Below are 20,582 nucleotides of genomic sequence, written 5' to 3' on the forward strand. Positions count from 1 at the left end.
CACCACTATCCACATCTGGTAACATGAGTCAGATCTAATGCAAACTCTCCCTATGACCGAGCAGATAAAAATCTGAAGCCAATCGGGGCAAGTCGTGTGCGAGGGTCTTCATCTAATAACGACCCCCTTCTGTCCTATTGCTACCTCCCATCACCGCGGGCTGCGTAAGTGCTAAGCAAGAAGGGGCAACGTGCTAGCTGCCACTGCTCTCAGAAGCCAAAAAGCAGGTTAAAAATTATTCCGAAAGTCATTTACAAGAGCTCACGCAAGAAGCACATTCGGACTCCCAGACAGAAACCCATTCGAGCAGAGAGCCGTGGGAGCGGAGGGGGCTGTCTAAAGGCTTCGATCTCATAAACCTCTCTTGAGTAAGGACAGTCAGGGACCGTGGAGGAACTCACCCACTCGGAAGTTCGTGGCCGTCAGGGTGTCGGCAGCGTGACCATTCTCACTAATGAGAGTGGTGGTGTTCCCCTTCTCACAGCTGTTCTGACAGCTGCCCTTGGTGCAGGTCACTTTACAGATGCTCGGAGTAAAGACCACCTTGATGCGGCCAGTGTGGTTACTCACTAGGAGCGGAGGCAGGGAGAAAAAGAACAACAAACACATCAGCTTAGTATCCATGAACGTGCCTTGGAAGGTTTAAAAAAAAGGGGGGGGGGAGAAAAAGAAAGGAGAGGGGGAACGGGAGAGCCCACAACCCGACAGGTTTAAGGAAAGAGGGAAGCCTTTAGTGCTCGCTGCTCTGTATCCAGTGGTGTCTCTGAAACAGGAGTAGGAAGCTTAGCAAACAGAACTCTGGGATGCACTCCAAAACCACATTTGAAGTCGAGTCACTGGAGTGGGATTACTAACCACAATGCTGCACTTTATTCACGGGCAGACAAAGAGCAACACGGAGGGCATGACATGAAAGAGCCAACCCTGACAGGCACATGTAATGCAAAGAGGTTGGCCGTGTACCTCACGGTGAATAAACTCTTGTGTCCTCAGCTTGCATACTTTCCCTGTTTCTCCACTTCTTTAGTCACTATTTGCAGCCCGACCCCTGGAAATGTTTTAGGCATGCGGCATGTCTGAAAACATCTGTCTCAAATCTCCTGGCACTCTCAGCTGAAGTGATCAAATCCTGGGAGGCAGCTGTGGGAGCCCATTTCTTTTTCACAACTCTGGGGCGTTATTTCTCCATCTTAATTCATGCAACCTGTATTTGTTGTACTGTAAACGGGGTCCGCCTAAGGGAGAGGGAGGCCAGGTCACGAGGCCCAAGGGCTGCCTCTGCTCCAGGACCATCCGGCAGACAGTCCGCCTCAGGCAGGTATTTCCTGCTTTCTCGTGGCCCTCTCCTCAAAACCAAATGCTGTGACCTGACTGCACAGCAGAGGCAGCAGAGTATCATGAAACGGGCACTGATCTCAAAGTCAATCTCTGTCTGGTTCATAATCCTGGCGCAGCCGTGGTGTGACTTTGGACATGTCATTTCACCACTTCTATAAAACATGAAAGAATCACAGCTGATGTTTTCTAGCTAGTTCTAACTTTCAACGTCTCTATCAGGGGTCAGCACACTGTGGCCCTGGGATCTAATCTGGCCCACTGCCTGCATTTATAAATAAAGTTTTATTAGAACACAGCCACCTTCCTCCTTTACATGTTCTCTACGGCTGCTTTCGTGCGGCCATAGCAGAGATGCACAGACAATGTATGAGCTCACCCAGAACTGCCATTCATGGCCAAGTCCCAGTCTAGGCTCCATAGCAAAGTGCAGTAACAAACTCTAGTCTGACTTCTACAGCTGTGATGTGCCCCCATCCAGGTCCTTCCTCTTTCCAGGAGCCTAAGGCAGAAAGCAAAGACGACAGCAGAAGCTGGAGACGGATTATTCATCTGTGAGACTAAGGGTGGTCGGAAGTAGTGCCTATCCTATTGTCACTGTGTTACTTTAGTGGCCAAAGGGGAGACTAGCTCTGGGTCAGCCTTTTGGCGGCCACCCTCTGCCTACCAGAAGCAATTCTGCCTCTGTATATACTCCTTTGGTCTGACCAAGGTTATATTTTCAGGAAGTCATCTAAGAGGCCTCTATAAGCCCTCAACAAAATAAACTATGGTCAGAACTGATCTTGAAAACCAAAAACCTTATCAACAACAACAACAACAACAACAAAAATTAGAATTTCAAAGCTGGAACTGGGGCTCAAAGGTCGTATGACACAACCTTTATTTAAACATCTCTGGTGACAGGGAGCTCATTACCCACTAAGACAGCACGTTCTGGTTCTAAGCTGTTCCTACCTCTGGAGCTCAAGCGTGGCAGTTGCGTCCATTCATCCTGACCTCAATCCCTGTGGTCTCCCAATCTAACAATTGGAGCTCATGCTCCACATGAGCGCCCTTCAACTACTCAAAGAGAACTACCAAGTAAGCAAAGAAAGCTCAAGTTAGCAGGATCTTGAACAGATCAGCTTGGGTTGGCCCACTCACTTAACACAAGAAAACGATTCTTCCAGAAGAAAAAGAGCCTCAGTTCTTTTCAAATGTTTTTCCAAGATGATTTCCCATTCCCATTCAGCGGTTCTAACGCAAGAGATCAGGACACCTAGTGTGAAGTGGGGAGATAGTCTAGGGGCCTGACCAGATCTTCCAGCACCTTACAAAATGGCATCTGGAAACTTTTCCCATAATGAGCCAAATAGTAAATATTTCAAGGTTGTAGGCCTGATGGACTCCGTTGGCAACTATTCAACTCTACTGTGGCAGCAGGAAAGCCGACTGTCAAAAACATCACGTAAATGCATGGTGGTGGCTGTATTCCAATAAAACTTTATTTAAAGAAACATTTTGTGAACCACTGTTTTGAATGCTTATACAGTATTTAAAATGTTTGCGTGTAACCAGAACTTTAAAGAACTACAACAGAATGTTAATTCCACAATCAGGAAAAATTCATGCAGCTCGACTTATTTTTTTTTTTTTTTACAGTAGCACACACACTCACACGCAGGCACACACAGCCCAGCTCATGCTGAAAACTGTCAGACCATGCTTACAAATATCTTGAGAAAACTTTGTGTATCTAAGTGTATGGAGCCCATTTAAAAAAAAGAGAGAGAGAGAGACAACATCGTCCCACTTCAAAAGAATATAAACTTCTATTTTTTCTGGCTCTTGGTACAATAATGAAATTAGAAATGGTGTGCCAACTATTCTGTCTTCTCTGGCATTAACTCATGGCACCAGCAGCTGCCATGCAGATGCTCAGACTGTCACCTAAATTATGCTCACTTAGGCGAAGAGAGACATCCAAAGAAAGCAAGCACTTAATCATTATTCCCATTTCACCTCTCGGCTACAGTAGTCACTTTATAGGCACTTGAGATTCTCCAGGCCTATTGTTTTTAAAAACTTATTCTATTTCTTTGCCAAAAAAATTTTTTTGGCCTGGAGTCATTTGGATTTTCAAATGGCAGAGACAGTTTCATATGACTTAATTCTGATTTTTACAATGTTCACATCGTCTTGGAAGAAGGCACATTTCATTTCATATTTCCCTTTGTGTTTTACTAACTTTCTGCTATAAAGTAGTCTACTTCTAAGTAGAAGTACTTAGAAGCAGACACTTAATCTCAGCGGGTCCTCTTGTCTTCACAAAGCACTGATTTCTTCATTATAATTAGCTTTTGTTTTCCACATCAATCTCACAATCAGTACTGAAAAACTCACAACTTCTTTTGACATTAGATGGTCATTTGTAGTTCTCACAGGATCTCCAAAAATATTAAAGGAGTTAGAAAATACACTCTCCTATCCCCTTGTAAAATCATTTCTATGTTTCTACTAGGGTATCATGTAGAGTTTGACTTTCAAAGTACCCAAGAGTAAGGTAAACTGCTCTGAGTTTCGAATTCCTCACATGTGACAAGCTCAAGACAATACCACTCGTCTGTTAAGAGTTTACAGGGAATTCACCAACAGGGGTAGTCAACTTTCCTCTAGAGACTCCTTGGTCTGTAATCTTCCTCAAATGCTTGGAGTAAACTAAACTCAAGAACCCCACATGCCTGCATACATGTATGCATAAAGTGTAGAATACATGAAGTGACCCCAAGAAGACTGTCGAACCCCATGGAGATCATGGATTCGCCAGATGCTGGCAGCCATTCTGGTCTAAGGCCTTGTTTCACCAGAGAGGAGACTGAAGCCCATGGTGAAATCAGCGGCCAAAGACCATCCCTGGAGCGCTAATAGCTGATTAAGAATTACAAAACTGGGGGAGCGCCTGGGTGGCTCAGTCAGTTAAGCATCTGCCTTCGGCTCAGGTCATGATCCCAGGGTTCTAGGATCAAGTCCCAGGTCGGGCTCTCTGCTCAGCAGGGAGCCTGCTTCTCCCTCTGCCTCTCCCCCAGCTCCCCTCACTCCTGTCCCTGGCTTGTGCTCTCTCTCTCACTCACTCTTCCTCTCTCTCAAATAAATAAATAAAATCTTAAAGAAGAAAAGAATTACAAATCTGGAAAGCAAAAGTCAGGCCAGTTAGGAGTTAACAGGGAAAACTCTTGCCAGAGCCTTCATGCTTGGTCCCTCTGATGAAAAGAATGTAATTTTTAGATCCCTGCAGGTAAATAAGCCCCAGAAATCTTAAGCAAGTATTATCTAACCTGGCATTTTAGAGGCCTTGGCTAGAAACATAGATTGCCTGGAGCCATGTAGCACCTCCATCGGGCCTCCTAGTCAGTCAGTCAGTCAAGATATTCAGGAGTCAACATCCTGTCTGCAGGTCCTGCCAGACCCTGCACAAAGTTAAACCTCCAAGAAGAGGCACCGGCACATGGTTTAAAACAAACCACAGACATTCAGAGCATATGGTGAACGGGATGGAAGTGAAGCCGATATCCTCCCAACAGGAAAAGCTTTCACTTCTGCTTCCCGATCACTAATGATGGAGAAAAACTCAAAAATGTGAAAATTGTTCTTGACAAACAGACTTCAGTCTAGAAAAGTGCCCAGCTGCCATCTTTCCATCACTGGCCTAGGATGGGACCGAAAGCAAAGGCAGCCAAATAAATAAACAGAACAAATTCAAGACTCTTGTCAGATGTCATGCACACGGTCTCCTCCACATCCACACAGAAGGCTGTGACAGCCCATCAGCCTTCATCCAACTGGAACAACAGGGACCAAGGCACACAGGAAGTGTCCTCGGCAAAGGAGAAGCACCCTCTCTGTGGTTAAAAGCCGTCACCCTGCCCATTAACGGAGGCTGCTTAAAGAGACTTCGGAGCCCAATCAATACACAGGTCCCATGTGAGAAAAGGAGCTAAGAGCTCACTCTTCTGCTGCAGTCCATTGCTTGCCCAAAGGCCAAGAATTCTTTGAAGGACAAATCATCAAAGTATTAAATAATGCTTTAGAATAACAGGAGTTCATTGTTCTGCTCTCCAGGCTTGCTTAACTCCTCATGGACTATTAAAATAATTGCCACAGAATACTGTGTTCCTCGAGAAAGGTGCTGTGCAAACAAACTAGTATCCGATCTATTACTTCATCGGGTGGCTCTAGTCCTGGAACAGATTTCTAGTTGTCATGGGAGCACCTCCTCAGATGAGACTCTAGGACTTACATTCCAGGACCATCTCTTGAGGTTTTTTCCAGGTAGATACGACTAAATGAAGAAGCAGAGGAAGAACTACATGCTACCCAGTTGATATGATACACTTTAAAAGAAAGACCATGTGAGTTTCCTCTGCCCCTCAATTCTCCATTAATATCCACTCAAGGCAACTAGGTCAATTACTTATCTCTCTCACATCTCCATACAAGATTTCCTTTCCTTTTTATACTTTCAAGGAGATGAACTCTTCATCTTCACCTTTCTGTGGGTCCGTTAAATCATTTAATGTAAGAATAAGTTTCTGGATATATTCTGAGTTCCTTATAGAATTGGCTACCACGCATCAAGAAAACAGGCATCAACAGTACACCATGTTTGAAAATGTAAATACAGTCCCCAAAATAGCCACTTGGGCAGAAATGCAGCAGCGACCTAGTCACACACTCTCTTGTATGAACTCACTCCCTGATTCACTAAGAAAATAAAAGCTCTAATGACCCAGGCCTACCAACTTACCTGGATCTGTACCTGTCCTGCCTTCCCCTTGATGAAGGATGGGGTTCTAGCTAAAGCCAACCTCCCCCTACTGTCCCCTCCCCAGCTAAAGTAATGGATCCCTCCCTCTCTTACAGACTCAAAGACTTGCTCTCTTCTCATCTGTGTTCTCATGCAAACACGCTGTACTCTTGCCCAAATATCAAGAACAGCACTTCCTATTGTCTCCATTCCTCTCTAGTGCAAGTGATGCTCTATTTCTCTGCTCTCCTTAGAGCAAAGCTCTTCAAAGGACTGCTCTACTGACTGTCTCCACTGCTTCCCCAACTATTCTCTCTGGAACTTGCTGCACTTAAGCTGTTGCTGTCCATACTTCACCAGAACTGCCCTTGTGAAGGTCACCAGGGTCTCCACATTGCCAAATTCAATGGCAAATTCTCTGGGTCCTTCTTCCTCCAACATTCAGCCTCTCTGACACACAAGGACACAGCTTCACGATACACTTTCTCCGCCAGTCTCCTAAGTGACTCTACTGTTTCATGGTTCTCTCCTACCCTGCTGGCTAGTGCTCCTCATGACCCTCTCTGGGTGACAGCCCCAGAGCTCAGTCTCTGTGGCCTTCTCTAAAGGCCTTTTCTAAAAAGACTTCCTAGATGAGATCATCCTGTTCTATCTCATGGATTTAAACAGTATCTATGAACTTATATATAGAAAATGTTAAACTCTAGCCTGGACCACCTCTACCTTAAATGTGTGTGCAACCAAGCAACCAATGGTCCAACCGTTGATGGGTCTTTCCTAAGTAAATATCTAACACCTAACAGACACCCCAAACAACATGTATTCAGAATTAAGCTTTGATTCCTTCCTGTACCCACACTCAAACTTGCCCCCTCTTCAAGTCTTCCCCCATCTCAGAAAATGGCAACTTCTTGATTGGTGTCCATCTGAGACTCAAAACAATAGCAAATCCTGTTAACTGTCTTTCTAGAAGGTAACACCTTCTTACTACTTCCATGACGAACGCTCTGGTACAATCCATCGTCATCTTTGGTCTGGATTATGTCAGCAGTCTCCTAAACCAGACTCCCTGCTTTTAACTTTGCCCTCCTCCAATTTACCCTCCTCACAGCACTCAGGCTATCTATTCTAATTTGTCTGTGACATCGTAGGGCTCCTCCTTTCCGGGACTTCCCTTCTCTATCAGATCACAAGCCAAAGATCTCACAATGGTCAACAGGGGTATCCACAGCAGCAACATCTGACCTCATCTCCCACAGCCTTCCTCAACCCATTCACTCTGGCTTCCTTGTTAGGATGGGCGTGCTTCCGTCCTAGGCCCTTGCACCTGCCACTCCCTCCACCTAGAATGTTCTCCCTCTGCCATACACGGCTTCCTCCCTCACTTCCTTCAAGACTTCTCCAGAATGTCAATTCATCAAGAGGCCTTTCCTAATGACCTTCATAAAACTGCAACAGCCCCACACATCACCTATCCACCATACCTTGCCCTACGTTTCCTATTTAGTATAAACATACTTTATATATGTCTTTGATTATCATCCTGAAAGACAAACTCCATGATAGCAGGAATACATCTGGTCACTATTATATGCCCAACATGTTTCTCATAGTAAGTGTTCAAGAACAATAAGTGAATGAACAAACTTCACTAAAAAAAATTAAATAAATAATATTTATCTATGGGTTAAGTGACAGTAGTGTTAAAATAGTAAAGAATACTCCTATTAAGCCTTTAGCTCTAAAACATACTTGCTGTAAGCTGTATTTGTCAAAGAGAAATGTTGTAACCATAAAAGTTTCAAATCAAGCGAAAAGATAGTTGTTATTCAGGAAACCCTGCAGTCATTACAAAACACAGTTTTCCCAAAAATCCTTAAAACATTACCCAAAAATGGCCAACGACATAAAAAAGTGAAAATTAAACATGCCAATGAGAGAATAGCTGAAAAAACAGGAAACAGAAATTTCTCACTTTTTCAAAAGAAAAACAATTATTTGCTCCCAAAGTTTCACAACATATTATGCAGAAATCAAACTGACACATGATAGAAACCTCCTTTAATTTTGTCAGTGAGAGTTATGATGATGTGTAAGGAGTTTTAAAACCCATTTTTTATTTACTAAGTATCTATCCCCTTTGTCAAAGAACTAGGAAATTGAGAACATCCCTACTGAGATTCCATGAGCCTATTATGAATTGCTACTGGACCATAAAACCCACCCATAACCCACCCATGTTGGGAGGTAGCTGGGTGCTCAGTCAGTTAAGCGTTGGACTCTTGGTTTTGCCTCAGGTCATGATCTCAGGGTCATGAGATCAAGTCGCATGTCAGGGCTCAGCACCAAGTCTGCATGAGATGCTCTTCCTCTCCTTCCCCATCTGTCCCTCCCCCTGCTCACGCACCTGCGCACACACTCTCTCTTAAAAACAAACAAATAAATAAAATCTTATGAAATACATGTTGGTTCCCAGCACAGGGAGACTGGCCAAGAGATTAGCCAGAGATTCACCAACGAAGACAGTAGATTTCGTCCCAAATTTCCACATATTTCAGGAGTCAGGTGTAATTTCCTATTTCACTCAGTCTTTGTTTTACCTTGACTCAAGGCATAAAATCTTAGATTGTCATCTATTACCTGCCACATTTTCTCAGCCTTCAATCTTACCCTGCCAACCAGACCCTACCGCCCCGAGAGGACTCTAAGCCACACACCTTGAGACCATAGGATTTGTTTTCATCCTTCCTTCTCCTACATGGGGTTACTCCTCTTTAAATACCAATCATAAGTTCTCTTCTCTACAAATAATTGTTAAAAGATCCTATCTTTATCTCTGGAGCAAAATCAAGTGTGTTTGAAGGTGTAATAGATTTTACAATCAGAAGACTTAACTTTTCCCCAACAAGTTGCTCACCTAGGAGGATCTGATCCAGTGTTTGCAGAAAGAAATACAGTCAGTATGAAAAGTGGAAAACTAGCAAAACAAACCAATGGTTTTTTGGCATTTTCATATTCTGACTTGTTTTGTAAAATACTTTAACATCTCCTGAAGGGATTCAACCGTTCAGGCATATCTCAGCTGACAGACAAGAACACCCTGGAAAGTTCAGGACAGGCTCTGGACTGCAGTCCAGGGAAAGAGGGGACAACACTCTAAGGCACGTCAGCCCTGGCGTCCTGTAACTGCCCCAGGTTGCTTCACAGGGGCTCCTTGGATGTAATTTTTAAAACTCTCCTGTCTAGAACATATCTGGAAATCTCTGCTCCTAATCTTGAATACCAGAGAACCTACTATTCCCAATCTGTCCAGAAGTGGTGGTGGCATTTGAAATGCTGTGATACATCCCCTCAGTCGGGTCAGTGTCCAACTCTTGGTTTCAGCTCAGGTCATGAGACCGAGCCCCACGTCGGGGCTCCCCACTCAGCAGAGAGATTGTAGATTATCTCCCTCTGCCCCTCTCCCCACTCATGCTCTTACACTCTCTCTCTCAAATAAGTAAATCTTCAAAAAAAAAAAAAAAAAAAGGAGTGAGAGAGAGGGAGGAACACACCCCCAAGGTGACAGGACTTAACTCAGTAGATAACAGAAAACAGAGCAAAAAACAAAGGGGGACAGGAGGGACTCACTGCACCCATGTTCTCAATTCTGAAGTGAGAATGTAAGCCACCACCTGGACCTAGAATCCTGACAATTATGGGAAACATACTTGGGGAGGGTTGAGTGAGTTTGTCCAGGGACGGGGGGGGGAGGTTGTTTGTTTTCTTTCTTGGCATCAACATTCAAGATGCAACTCCCTCTGAGAGTCTGTCTCACAAGGGAGAAATACCATTTAAAAGATGCATTTTTCGGGGTGCCTGGGTGGCTCGGTGGGTTAAAGCCTCTGCCTTCAGATCAGGTCTCTGCTCAGCAGGGAGCCTGCTTCCCCCTCTCTCTCTCTGCCTGCCTCTCTGCCTATTTGTGATCTCTGTCTGTCAAATAAATAAATAAAATCTTAAAAAAAATAAATAAAAGATGCATTTTTCATGTGAAAATCTCTACCTCCCTTAAAAAACCCACACTGGTCTTCGCAGCAACACAACTAGAGATCTCACAAACAGCCCTGGGAGGTCAGGCTTCCTACAACCGGTTAAGAGAGGACTTCGAGGCTGTCCCTGAACCCAGAGAACAAGGTGCAGAGCAATGAATACTTAGGTGTCTTCTAGTTCTATCCTCACACAATCTGGCTAGTTTGCACAGTCTCCTTACAGAAAGCATGGGTTAGATATGCTTCACATGATTTGAATTTTCTGTGCCTTAATTTTGGAACAGAATTTGGTTTTATTTATCCTCACATTTGTTGTTTTTCCAAAGAGAAGTAAATGGAGGCATTTGTTATCAGTCTATCACTCATCATTTCCATAAATAACATCTGTTTGTTTGTATGTGGAGAAGCAAATCTGACTCAGAGGCAGAAAATCTACTGGGCTATTTGTTTACCAAGGAACAAATTTCATGACTTATCACAGGCTTGATTAAGTGGGGGCCACTCTTCCTGAGGGTCCCAGATTATATCTACCATACACTTTGAGAATTAGGATTCCATTGAATTTACATACTGGTTATGAGAAATATCTTTGACAAATATTTCTGACAACATCAAACTCCTTAAAAGAAAGTTGAGATCCTTTCCCATCTGACAGAATCTGGCCTCACATCCTACAGCATTCCACACAGAGCCTGGGCATTAGCTGAACCCAACTGCCCCACAGTCCTCGCTCATAGGTCTACTTCCTTCACGTGCACTTTTCTCCCCCTAGAAAACCACCTTTCATCCTTTGGAACCAACCCACTTATCCCCTCCCTATACAATGTTCAGCAACCTAGGCATGCCAGTTTGGACAATGCAGCTCTCATTTTCTCCTGGCTTTTAGCACATAAGTCTATTTATGTCTATTTTCCTACTTTATCAATCTTCCTTTGGCCTCAGTCAAGCCCAAGAAAACAGTTTTTATTCTTATCCTCCTCAATTTGTAACAAATAACCCACCTGGTGGTTTTCCTTCTTTGGGAACAACAGAAGATTATGTGGTGGGAGGGGAGTGCCATAGGAAAGAATGCAGGGGTAGGAAATGAAAAGAAGTGAATGGAAGGTATTATGAGCCCAGGAGAGGAATACACAGGCATTCAACTGTCTCCTACAAGGGCAAAGAAGCAACTTTTACTCTAACTAGTAACTGGAAGTCACAAAACTTGAAAGGAGTTAAAAGCAATCAGGGCACCATTGCCTTCGTAAGGGGGCATGGAAACTTTCCTCCTACACTACAGGCAGACACAAAGAAGAAAATGAACTATCATACTTCACAAAATTTAAATGCTACCTAAAGAAAGAAACAACTCAAAAGATAGGGAAGAGAGTCTGGAAACCAAAACTTCCTGTGTCCTGTTGAGAACGAGCCGGTCTGGCCAGAAGCAGATACCTTGCTGTGCCTCTCAGGCATTCCAATCTGGCCACAGTCAATAAAAATCCAGAGCAAAGAGATAGTATAATGTGAATGCATTTTACTTTAAGAAGCCCCAAGGAAGGTGAAGATATGAACATTTTTGTAACTGCCCAAACAACTTCTAGGTATGATGGATTCAGTTGAAAGAAAAAAATCTGTCAGGCAATTGGTTGGTTATATAGAAGAAAAATAACATCTTTGAATCTCTGAATTTAGCATTCTAGCATCAGAGATAACCAAGCTTGCAGAATACAGATTCTGTCATTCACTGTTTTCTTCCCTACAGCACAAACTTCTCTCTGGCTCAGTTTTTAAATGAATCCATCAAATGGCCCCAAATATTCTCTCCAAGGGATTACTGCCAAATCCAATAGAACTCATCATTAGAAAAGATTTCAGCCTAAATATCCCTTCTCTCAAAGTCATATTATATCTAGCTTCTATTTATCCTGTGATAAATAAAATTGAAAAATGATTGGTTGCCAATAAAAAATGAATTACTAATGTGTCATCACACACTGTAAATTTTCCAGCTTTTAGTTAATTCTTTTTAGGTTACTTGTTCTCAACTTCCTCTCCCATCAAGATAGTGCCTCTCCTGTTGAACACTGATGGTTTTCAAATCTCTCCACAAATTCTTCTGAAATCTAATTCCGCTCCCCTTGAGCATGAGCTGGTCTTAGCAACTCATGTCTAAAGAACAGAATAAAAGAGAAGCTATGGTTCAACTTCAGAGGCTCCGTCACAGAAAGCACTGCAGCTTCTGTCGTGGGCTCTCTCTCTCTCCAATCACTCGGTCTGGGGGGAAGCCAGCTCCCATGCCATGGGAATACTTAAGGGGCCCACAGAGAGGCTCATATGGCAGAGAACCAAAGCCTCCTGCCAAATGCCATCTGACTGAGCCACCCTGCAAGTGAATCTTTGAGATGATGGCACCCCTACTGATAGCCTGATCACAGTTTCATGACAGAATCTGAGGCAAAACCAATCAGCTAAGGCATTTCTGAATTTCTGAGGCATAGAACGTGTAAGATGTTTGTTGCTTTAAACCACTAAGGTTTGGGTTAATTTGTCACTCATTAAAAGTATAAACATACAAACACACTTCGCTGTTTTTCTTTTTCCCTAGATTCTGAAAAGAAAGAAGCTGAATGTATGGACCTTTCTACAGGTACAGGGCACTGTCTGCATGACTGATGGACTCATGAAGCCTGTACACCAATTCCCCAACTGAACGACGGAACTCACATGAACACCACAATCATTTAAATGATACTCATCCCTTCCTAGACTAGGAAACTGCAGAGATGTTCATCAGAAACCTGACCAAGGTCATTTTATTAGGAAACGGTAGAGCTGGCATTTCAGCACAAGCCTTCACTCTCCCCTCACTACCCAATGCCTCTCCTACACTTCCAATGAGCACGCACTCTGAAAACTTCAGGATACCAAGCACCCGGGAAGGTTGTAGCAAGGGAGGGAAACAAACAGACTAAGCATATACTATGTGCTTGGCAGTACACTGGGTTTCATATCCCTTACCTCATTTCATTCTTACAACAGACCAATGGAATTAGTGCTAAGATTTTTCTTTGTCAGAGAAACGAAGATTCAGAGGTTCGATGGAATAGAATACAGTGAAACAAGTCATGGGCTCCAACCTCCAGGATCTTGCAAACTAGAGTAAGAAAAAAAGACACACAGAATAATGCTACCTGACCCATCCACCACACAAGGTCATGGCAGGGGCCATATGAAATAATCTGTATGGGTATAATTCATGAGCTGTTAAACACTGGGCAAACCCAAGAGGATATCGTTGCATGTGGCCAGCTCTTAGTGGAGCAACTGAGGGGGAAAGCTCAAACTAGTGGTAACATTTACCCCATGATATATTATATAGCAAAACCCACAAGTGCTTCTAAATATGGAAAATTTCATCTCAAGATGTTTGTTTTACGGTCATAATTATTATTTAAGACTCTAGAATAAAGGAAAGTTCCACTGTGGACTTTGATTCCTTCCTAATTTCCAGATAAGATCTGATGGCTTGACTTGGTCTGAAAGGTATCAAAATGGATTTCAATGAATAATAGAAACCCACTGATTAGAATGGCTTATTTTCCATTTGAGTAATTAAGTTCAACAATTCTTATCAGGAACTCTATGTTTAGTGAAACTTTTTCAAGTGAAACTGTCATGAAAGCCCTACATATAACAATAAAGCTGACAGATTTTTTTTTAAATGTCATCAAAGTTGGCTTTGCATTCACTTAAAAATAATACGCAAAGAGCTAAAGTGGCACCCTTTTTTCCCCACCGTTGTTACGGAAGTATTGTTGAAACACAATGTTACATTCCCTTCAGGTATACAACACAGTTTTTCACAATGCTGTACTCAACATAACTGTAGCGACCATCTGGCACTGTGTCACACAGAGCAGCTCTCTTCCCAAGGAATAAGACTGGTTTGGGCAATTTTTTTTTTAACGATTTATTTATTTAAGTGAAAGAGAGAGAGTGAGCAGGGGGAAGGGCAGAGGGAGAGGGAGACCAGCAGATTCCCTGTTGATGGGGAGCCAGATGCGGGACTTGATCCCACCACCCTGAGACCATGACCTGAGCCGAAATCAAGGGTCAGATGCTTAACCAACTGAGCCACCCAGGCACCCCAGGTTTTGGCAATTCTTAACTCATTACAGTTTTGGTTCCTAATGAACTTACATGAATATACAGGTAGGGTAAATTTTAAATAGTCAATATACTAATATTATAATGTAACACCCTAACTTAATGCATATCAGGCTCTCAGCACAGTGACTGGCATGCAGTGAGTACCCCAGAGATGAGGAAAGAGGAAGATGGAACCTACATAGTGCCATTGGTGGGAACAAATGAGCTTATGTCCAAATTTCCTAATTACCTGACATTCAGAGGCAAGAATATAATTTCCAATACCTTCAGCAGGTTTTTAGAAATACATATTATATGGTCTTGAGGTATATTAAGGTGTGGTTTGGAAACTGGGATCTCTGACAAGAAACGTTATGAATCACTTTCTCCACTTAGAGCCTTTTTAAAACTTTAAAAAAGAGGCATCTAATTTTGCTCTATTTCCATGTTCAAGACCTGGCAGAGCCTCCCTGACAGGTATTTGCACACAGAGTCCACTGTGGTGGCCTGAAAACCCAAACCAGAGAAAGATGCACAGGAGGCATGACGAGATTTCGGGGTCTTACTACAAAGGTTCCTGTCCGTACTCACTAATGAACAGAAGCTGGACATTCTCCATTCCATGTGAGCAAGAATCCAAGAGCTGAAAACACTTTTATTAACAATCCAAATGGGGTGGGGGATGCACCTGGGTGGCTCAGTGGGTTAAGCCTCTGCCTTCGGCTCCTGTCATGGTCTCAGAGTCCTGGGGTCCAGCCCTACATCAGGAATCTCTACTCAGCAGGGAGCCTGCTTCCCCCACCCTCTCTCTCTCTGCCTGTCTCTCTACTTGTGACCTCTCTGTCAAATAAATAAATAAAATCTTTAAAAAAAAAAAATCCAAATGGGTACTGATATATAAATTAGGTAACACCGCAGGCCCTATGAAACCCCAGGCCAGGCAGAACAATTCTGAGTACTCGGTGATCATGGGGAACATATGGAACCCACCCCACTCACTTGTCTGGGCATCTACCAACACCCCAAGCTTTCTCGGGAGTAAGAGGATAAAGACCGGACTAAGGGAGGGAAGAAGAATAACGCAGCTGGGCTACCCTTCTCTAAAAGACAGTCTCTGGTGCTCTGAGACATGAAGACATGCAGTTGTTGAGGGGAAAGGTTCAAACAGAATGTGTGCTCGCTGGGTTCTCTGCCTACAACATCCTGGGGGGTACGTTGCACACACTCGCAAGTGATGGGCTAAAAGCTGTGCGTAGCAAAATGAGAGATGCGGGTTTCAAGACAACCCAGAACAGCCAGCCACACAGGCCAGACCCTGTGGAGACCAGAATATACTTCCATAACTGGGAAGACATTAAGAATCGGTATTATGGAGGGCACGTATGGGGTGTGGTGCATAAACAATGAATGCTGGAACACTGAAAATAAATAAAATGGAGAAAAAAAAAAAAAGAATCTGTAGTACTTTCAGCAACCCATTGGATGTTGCCCTATATCCAGAAAATGCCTTTCAGAAAATGCCATTGGACTTCATTCTTAGACCCAACATTGACATGATACAAAGCTTCTCCCGGCTGTTTCTGCTTCTACTTGGTATTCTATTTCTGCGCCAATTGCTTACTGTTCAACCCTAACTTACAAATTTCTTGAAAGGTTCTGATTAATCTTACTTCATCAGTATCATCCCTCTAAGGGAACGCTCTTCTGTCAGACCACCTTAGAGCAGCTGGCCAACTCAGGGTGGTTTTCTTGGGTCGAGGGCCTACCCATCTTCTGGTCCACTGTGGCGAGAAGCTGAGCTCACCCAGACCTCGTACATTTTTTTTTTTTTAAGATTTTATTTATTTGACAGAGAGAGAGAGATCACAAGTAGGTGGAGAGGCAGGGAGAGAGAGAGAGAGAGAGAGAGGAGGAAGCAGGCTCCCCACTGAGCAGAGAGCCCGATACGGGGCTCGATCCCAGGACCCTGGGATCACGACCTGAGCCGAAGGCAGAAGCTTTAACCCACTGAGCCACCCAGGTGCCTCGACCTCGTACATTTTAACCTAAATGTATCCTAGCTGATTAGAACAGTATCATCTGCTCTGAGAGCAACAACTGCCCAGATTGTCTTAAAAAGTCAATCTTGTGCCTTGCTAAGGTAATCTAAGAAAAGCAGAAGTCAAAGGAACTGGCAGGCCAGCAGACTAGATCCATGGGGTTTTCGCGGTACACAGAAGAGGGGAACCAGACAAGCTAAAGCTCAGATTTGCTATACTGTCCGTCCACCCGCACTCCATTAGTAACAGCAAGTCACACAGCCACGCTCCAAGTCAATGGGGTGGGAAAACCCACTATACCTGCAAGGAGGCCATGGCAAGGAGAAGGTGGAAAGAAAGAGTTACATGGAAATAAGATCTACATTTTTATTCTTTATTCTGGGCTGAAAAAAAAAATGTCATGAATAAAGGTTAAATAGGTCAGGAAAATGTTAACAAAATATATGTGTCTATCTCCTTGTAAAAACAAACTAAAGCACACATCGGGCTTTGTCTTTGGTAAGTATCTACAGCTACAAACACAAAGACCTTCGGACCCGATAGCATCTACCCAACTGTATCACCAAAGGCGGCATAATATTTCTGAAGGATGAGTAAAGGGGAAAAAAAAATATCAAAAGGTTTTGCTCAGGGAGTGTTATTCTGGACCCCTCCAAAGGGAAGCAGAGCTCTGCGGGCATGGAACCTGAACATGTGGGAGGAAGAGCTCGGCTTTTGGCCGGATCTGAGGCAGGCAGTGGCCATCAGGAGATGCACCTGTAGCCATTCAGTGGCCTGCATTAAAACAAGCAGCACAGCTGCAGCTCCAGGAGCCCTCGATCCCACGCAAGCCGCCCGGGGGCCATCTACCAAAGGGAGCCACAACCACCACCCTCCCCGCTGCTGTCCAGATTCTTGTTCTTCCCCAAAGCTTTCTAGGTCTGTTACTAGGATACAGGTGTTTTGAAATAACTGTGATGTTTTTCACAAGAGCAACCACGGCCAGTTTAAAGTTTTCATTTAGTTAAAATGCTGGGACCTTGGGAAGAGCGAATGTGGGAAGCACTGTGAGGGCTACATGAAATTTTTTTTTTTAACAGATCCTGGTGAGATGGATAATGTAGGCAGCTTCAGAAAAATAACTCTTTAAATAACACACGTTTATCTCTGTGATTGAACATGTATGTGTATATATGCATATACATGCATCACACATACACATTTCATGGTTTAATGTTTTCCTGTCAGAAGTAGTACTCAAATACAATCCTACTGCAATTACCTCTTAGGGAAGAAAGGTTTCCCTCCCATTGCAACCGTGTGTGAATTTGTACTTCCTCTGTACAGGAACACAATTTGGGCAACTGGGTTTCAGTAAAGGCACATTTCAATTTCATGAGGGGCTAATACTAATATCAAAAAAAATCATGCAGAACTAAAATTGTAGAAAATTACAACACAAGCTCTTAAAGGTCATAAAATGTAAGGGAGGTAGGGAGGGCTTTACCTCAAAGTGGGGAAGACAGACTCACCACAAGGCAGTAATTTTCAATGCTAAGAGGACCCCTCTCTAAGGGGACTAACCTGAGTAAATACAAATTTTATTTCAATTCCCTTTGGAATATCTCCTTAGCATTATTTTTGTACAGTCTCATTTCTGTTGAATCAAAACTATCACTGCAACTTTAACAATGATTATTCCCTAGAAACTATTTTCTTATTCAGAATTAAAATCAAAGTAAAGCCCTCTGTTTCTGGCAGAGAAATCCAAAGGTTGAGTAAAGCATCTCTTCTTTTTCAAACACAGATTTTCTCCTCCCAAAATGCTGTTCTGCACTTTCCAAGCAACCTGTAAATTCACTCATGGCATTTTCCCCCACCATTGTCACGGTTTGATCACAGAATATTCTGGAACCATACAGAATCGATTTCTCAATATCTTGAACTTGGTCTCAACACCCAGAAATATCCTTGGATCACTTTGTTTATTTATTATGAAATCTTGGACCCTTGGGATTGAAACCTCCTTCTCTGGCATGAAAGGCTGCCCATTGGAGAATTTAGATTACATAACCCTTCACTGTAGGTTTTCCTCCACTGTTGTTTTTAATATTGCTGGATAAGCTTCCTGGAAGTGTTTCAAATCAGTCTATGTCGACCATTGCCTAGCAATCTTCTACTGTGTGTAAGCAATCAAAAGGCAAAGAGAACATTAATGTTCACCGACCTTCCTGGACTGGGATGTGATCAGACAACTCCTGGATAAAACATACCACCTGCCCTCACCACCCCCAAATGAGGCACAGTGGCCATGGCAAGATGGCACATGAATCCTTCCCTACAGCAGGAAAGGAAGGACTCGGTGGAATATAGACTTTTAAGGACATCAGCTCAGCAAAACCCTGATCCTTCACCAACATTCACTGGAATGTTTTCTCGACCTGTTTATACCAAGGAATGCTGTTGCTTTGGCATCTAGGCATTTAAGCCAACAAGAGGTGATACTCTTCTAGTCATCTACAGCACTAACAGCCACACTGACATACAGTTGGAAACTGGCTCAAGGTTCCTTATTCCCACACAAAGTGTGGTGTGGGTGACCGAACAGATCAATCAAGGACTTGATTTCATAAGGCAAAAAGCATGGAGATTTACCCTAATCCCTTCTTATTTACCCTAATTCCTTCTTTAAAGCAGTCTTTTTTCACCAGCTCCTTGGAAGATCTAGCTCCTGGCTGGTTCCCACTTCCACTGCCACTTCGTACCCACTGGATTGGTGTGGGGCCAATCCCTAAGACATTTATTTGCACATGACCCACCAAAGGTGTTCTCCATGCAGGGAGGGCTATCAGGGCAGCAGAACGTGCCCCTAAGGGATTCTCCTTCCTTCGAAGTGCACACTCTGTCTATGGGCAGAACTTTGCCCCAGTGGGGCTCTCACCAATCAGTGACTGTCAGTGAGGGCATCGCAGACCCGGGAAGTTGCCAGCACATGCAATATCTCCTTCCACTCTTTCCTTTCTCTCTTCATACTGATATCCTAAAGTGAGGCTTGGGTGGTTCTCAGGACCATGCCCCTTGACCTGCATTTTCAAACTGCTCCTCCCCTGAAGATCTCCCAATCACAGTCCATCCCATGCAGAACGATCAGGCTTGCCTTTCCTCAACTCTACCAATTGCATCGACATTTGTCTTTACCCAAATGCCTGTTCAGGGTTTCTCTCTTCTTTTGGGAAGAGCCAGCAGGTGGAGGATGAATTTGATCTCTCTTCTTCACATCACCTTCTTTCTGTCCCATGGTGGGCTGTCTGAGCTATACCACAGACTCTCCCCCTGTGAGGACTCAGACTGGCACTGGGCAGCAGAGCATTTTAGCAGTGTTCTTGTCTACCTCCTTGAAGTGGTTGGGATAAGCAGAACCATCCCGGCCAAACAGGGCTGGCCTCATAACCTTTGGATTTGTTTTGCCAAAGAAAAAACTCCTTGTCAGCTCTGAGCCTTTGCAGAAGCATTGCCTTCCCACAGTGAGGACGACCAGGAAGTGCATGGCTTTATGGGGAATCTCTTTGCTGTATCAGTCTGCAACCATATACACTCCTCACTCCAAACACAGGAACTTGCTGTTTCAAGGGGGAGACCTAAGCAGCAAACCCTGAGATGCTTCCACACCTTGTTATGCTTCTTGATGTCACTTGGAACAAAGCCTGGGGGCTCCTGCTAGCACACTCAACCAGTGTCCCTAGAAGTACAAAGCAGAAGTCTTGTGCCCAAGGGCCCATGCTCTTCACTGCCTGGGACTGGGGGCTACCGTCAGGCCAGAACTGAGATGCAGGGGCTTAGCCTCACTGCTGCTGTGAGAACAATGGCGTCTTTGCCTCCCCGTCTCCAGCCTGAGACCTGGGTGACTGCTCCACCTTCATGTGGGGGAGTCAGGAATTTCAGGTAGCCTGTGATCAGCCACTGGGTGGTTGCTGAGTTAGCTGATCCATTTCAAGGACCTAAGAGAAGTCAACAGACACCACAGGATCCAGGGCTAAGGTGGTCCCAGTGCAGGCAGGATTCTATTTTCTTCTGTCAAGAGGGGCCCAGCGAAGGCGGCGTATCTGCTTCCTGCACCACGATGGCTGCTTCGTCAAGCAGCAAGGCTACACTTACCACTGAAAATAGTGAGCTTGTCTGAACTTTTGTAATTTAATGGGACCATGTGTCGGAAAGGCCAGCAATCCATCTCTCCCCCGTATTTCAGCACATCAGGGGAAAACTGGCAATTCTTTCAAGAGTCTGACT

General features: G+C 43.9%; 1 protein-coding gene across 14 annotated transcripts in view; it reads right to left on the minus strand.

Annotated features, from left to right (window-relative positions):
- Positions 1 to 20,582, minus strand: part of LTBP1 (latent transforming growth factor beta binding protein 1) — a 405,463-nt gene that overhangs the window by 238,229 nt on the left and 146,652 nt on the right. For 6 of the 14 annotated variants that reach the window (XM_047745652.1, XM_047745654.1, XM_047745653.1 and 3 more), the window contains exon 5: positions 402 to 569. The exons of 1 other annotated variant lie outside the window; for it this stretch is intronic. In XM_047745652.1, coding sequence (XP_047601608.1) covers positions 402 to 569 — 168 coding nt within the window. Of the gene's footprint in view, positions 1 to 401; positions 801 to 20,582 lie in introns of those variants that run through there. 7 more of the 14 variants (XM_047745663.1, XM_047745664.1, XM_047745658.1 and 4 more) reach the window with 4 other exon arrangements.

The sequence above is a fragment of the Lutra lutra genome, chromosome 9 (genome assembly GCF_902655055.1).
Source record: "Lutra lutra chromosome 9, mLutLut1.2, whole genome shotgun sequence".
Lineage (NCBI taxonomy): Eukaryota > Metazoa > Chordata > Mammalia > Carnivora > Mustelidae > Lutra > Lutra lutra.